This window comes from Buceros rhinoceros, unplaced genomic scaffold (genome assembly GCF_000710305.1).
Source record: "Buceros rhinoceros silvestris isolate BGI_N320 unplaced genomic scaffold, ASM71030v1 scaffold14795, whole genome shotgun sequence".
NCBI lineage: Eukaryota > Metazoa > Chordata > Aves > Bucerotiformes > Bucerotidae > Buceros > Buceros rhinoceros.
Genome location: NW_010414744.1, coordinates 5,738 through 9,600, shown reverse-complemented (window position 1 = coordinate 9,600; position 3,863 = coordinate 5,738). Strand labels below are relative to the sequence as shown.

Below are 3,863 nucleotides of genomic sequence, written 5' to 3'. Positions count from 1 at the left end.
TTTTTAACATATTGTGCTTTCCGGCCCCTTTTTTTTTTTTCCCCCCCCCTTTTTTTTTTTTTTTTCCCCAGCCAGTACAAGGCTTTGACTATGCCAAGCAACACTTAGGTCAGCAGGGAGCTGAAGATGAAGTTTTACCTGTAACTCAGGAGACTGTTGTACTGCCAATTCCAGTTAGAGATGCTCCTGCCTCCCAGGAAAGAGAAATTACTCAGGATGGGAGCACCATCAAAACTGCCAAATCCAACGAAACAAGAAAAAGGTACGGACTGTCATTTTCCTCAGGAGGGTGGAATAGGGGACATGCTGCTGGTTTCTTAGGAAAAAAACGTAAGGTTTGGCACCTAGGCTCTGTGTGTGGCAGATGGTTCCTCCATGATATATTCTTGGCGGAATGCTGGTCTGCGCTGGATGTGTAAGATTGCCGCAAAATGCAAGCTAAAATAAAGTCTTCACAGGTTGTTCATGCGCAGAGGAGGTAAATGAGAAGTGGCTCTCAGGTGCGTGCTGCTGTTGTACAAGAGATGAACCCAAACGAAATCCGGGATCTGGAACATCAACACCATTCCTCAAATGAACCAAAAGCCACCGAAGGACCTCAGCCCACGTTGGTTGCCGTAGCACAACTGACAGCCTCTCACTCTGGAATTGCACCTAATGTCTTCATTAGCTGAATGAAGCTAAATTATTGAAGACCTTTAGATCCAAAGCATCTACAGCAGGACAAAACTTCTGAGAGTATAAGAAAGTGTCTAGCGTGAAGTGTCTGAGGTTTGCAGTTTCTTCATAGTAAGTTTACAGGGTTGCAGGATCACAGATTAGAAGGTCCCCAGGAAGCTATCCGGCTCTTCCTCTTCTCCACTGCAGGGTCAAATACACCCCTAAGTCAATTTTTTTCTACCTTTTTTTTTTTCTTAAAGTCTTCCAGTGGTGGGATGATCAAGCCTCCTCAAGCAATCTGTTCTTCACTACTGCTGTTTTATCTCGAGTCCACCCTCAATCATCTTCAGAATAACCGAAGGTCATTATTTCTTGTCTCAGTCACCTCAGGCAAGGAAAGCGGGTTATCCCTTTATCCTAGCTGCTTTGTGTGCTTCAAGTCCTTTTCCTTGACCTGTTCTCCTTGAAATTGGAGTGGAAGATCATCAACTTTCTATTGCCAAAGAATGATACTGAAGGGAAGAAAGGAAAATAAAAATATGTAAACAGCCAGATAGAGGGATAATAGTTATTGTCTGGTAGTTCACTGGCGTTACACAGTCCTTGTCTCTTGAAGGCACTCAGTACATAAGAGCATCTGGCTATTGCAGAGGAATTCTATAGAAAATCAGATCTTTGCGTCTGAGTCACCTCGTCTTGTACTTGTCCACGCACAATGATATTGGCCCCTTTGGAGAAACAGAAAAGCCTGGGAAACACGGCACGGTGTTGCTCTGTGCTGTGCCAGGGACGCACTGGAGCCACCGGCAGCTGCGGGAGGTGCTGCGCTGGACGGGGTCAGCCCGCCCAGGGTGAGGCTGACCGCAGCACCCCCTGGGGAGGCTGGTGCTGGGCCACCCCCGGTTAAGTCTTTGCAGGAACTCTTCTGTAAATTTGAAGCCTCTCCAAAGCCATGTGCAAATACACACAAAAAATGTAAATCAGCCATATTAATTAATCCTGTAACGAAAGAGATTGAGCACTTCAGTCTGTTGAATGAGCGCAGAAATCCCCCTCTACTTAATCTGCAGTTTTGAGCAAACGTTGATAAGCAAACTTGATCGAGGCATTCACAGGAAGGTTACTCTCATTAGAAAACGTGTGGAACCTTCGTGCCTTTCTAAGCAAATAACCAGGAGTTACTTTTGCCTCCTTCAGGGTGATTACTTGAGTAAGTGAGAACATGAAGAATTTTAGCCTTTTTCCATTCCCAGGAGCTGTGTCTGGAATGGAATTCAATGGTTTCTGAAGATGAAGAAATATTTCTTGACCTTTATGTATTTGCTCTTTCATCCAGGCTACTTTGCAGCCTGGAAAGGTCAATTTAAATCAGACTGCCTGAAGTGCCTGGTAACTGATCAGAATATATTCTCTGATTTACCACGGAAGGAAACTGCACCATTAATGATACGATGGCTGCTGAGAAAGGCTGAATATCTTGATCAGTGGCAGCAGAAATCATTGTGCAGGCTGTCTGTGCTCACTTCTTTTCCTTGTTCCCAAGCAGAACAAGGTGTGGAACGAGGTTTCTTACGGTGTTGGTCTCTCCGTGGATGAATTTTTTTACTGGGCTGGCATTATTCATTAGCAGTGACAGGCAGGTTTACAGGGCAGGAATGCTGCTTTTCAAAAATATTTATTCTCAATTGAATTCACAAGAGAATCCTCACGCTGGGCTGGGCTGGGTTGCATGCCGAGTTGTCCTTGAGCCCTGTAGGTGGACAGAGCCTGTCTCAAATGATATATATTTCCACCTAGGCTATCTTCAAAAGAGAGTCCCTAAGAATTACTTCTCTCATACTTGTCCCTTCCTGTCCTGACCACAGTAAATGCTCTCTACTTCCATCAGACAGGGCAGTTAGAACTGGAGGTGAATTTATGTTTCCAGCTGGCAATACAGTATTGGCAATAATTTACAGGATGGTTTTTACAGTTATGCTTTCTGTGACAGCAATAGAACTTGACTTGATTTTTTTCTGTTAAGTCCTTGTGACTAAGTCCATTTTTTTTCTCTGATGCAACTTCTTTACTCTATCGTGTCACTGGCCATGACAATTCACTGACAGATTGCAGATGGGTGCGTGAGAACCTATGCAGGTCCTGTGGACTGTCATTGTGGCAAGCTGCACGTGTGAAAACAATGTGACACTATGTCTGCATGCAGAGTAGCACCAAACTTAACATTTCCTGCTTTGGCTTGATTTCCCCAACTTGTGAATTGGGATTTGAGTAACTCACCCACCCCAAGAAGAGGAGAACTTCTGCCGAGAGCTTGCTCCCAGCGCAGCCTGGAGTTACGCTGCTCGTTTCTGTTTGTGCTCCTCGCTGGGACTGAACGCTTGCAGTGGTTCTGCTCTGCTCTCCCTCCTCGCCCTCTGCAAGGACAAGTTTCAGGGCAAGGATGTGCAATGGCTGAGGAAAACAAGCGTTTCCTTGGGAGTTTCAGCAAATAATGGTGCTGGTTAACCCAGGTTGTGTGCAAAAAGGACAAAAGGAGACTGTGTGTATGCGTAAAGTGAGTGAGTGAATTTTACATTGTGGCTGACGAAACAGTGGAGTGTAAATGCAGGCTAAACAATAAAGGAATTAGTTTAGCCAGATATATAAAAACAAAGGGCTGCTTTATTTTAGCTGTATAAATGACACTGAATTGATAACAGGATTTTTTTGTCCTCTGCAGTGCTGCTGCTGTCACTGTGGGGGATGTGCATGAGAAGTGTTGTTTTTGGTGCCCCTGAGATGTCTGTCGGCCCTGAGCTACTCGAGGAGTCGTGTTCTCCTGCCGTCGCTCTGTTCCTGCCTTTACTGTGTTCCTCTGCGCGGTTTATATTCTCCTTTTGGTACAGAATCAGACTTGAAAACTCAGTGATGCAAACTGTGCAAATGAAATAACCTTGCAATGAGGTTTACAAGGAAGAACTTACATCCTCCCTTGTTGCTATGGTTACTTGCAGCCGGTCCCCGAGTCAGAACGGCTCCATCATCAGCAATGGGTCGGGAAAGCCCAGCTCCAGCCCGAGCTCCCTCCAGAAAGTGATGGCACCGCAAAAAGTGACAAAAGACGAAGGACGGAAAAGAAACGGTGAGAAGTGTTTCTTGGCAGAAGCTGCTTGCGGTTGCCTCCTCCACGCAGAGGCACCAGCTGTGTTGAAACCACCTTCCTA

General features: G+C 45.5%; 1 protein-coding gene across 1 annotated transcript in view; it reads left to right on the top strand.

Annotated features, from left to right (window-relative positions):
- The window catches only part of LOC104494376 (UPF0606 protein KIAA1549L-like), a gene marked incomplete at its 3' end in the record, with an annotated part of 24,730 nt that extends 20,949 nt beyond the window's left edge, over window positions 1–3,781 (top strand). Inside the window, exons 10-11 of the mRNA XM_010137194.1 lie at window positions 72–262; window positions 3,654–3,781. Of these exons, the coding sequence (XP_010135496.1) occupies window positions 72–262; window positions 3,654–3,781 (319 nt within the window). The remainder of the gene's footprint in view (window positions 1–71; window positions 263–3,653) is intronic.
- Window positions 3,782–3,863: the final 82 nt, after the last annotated feature.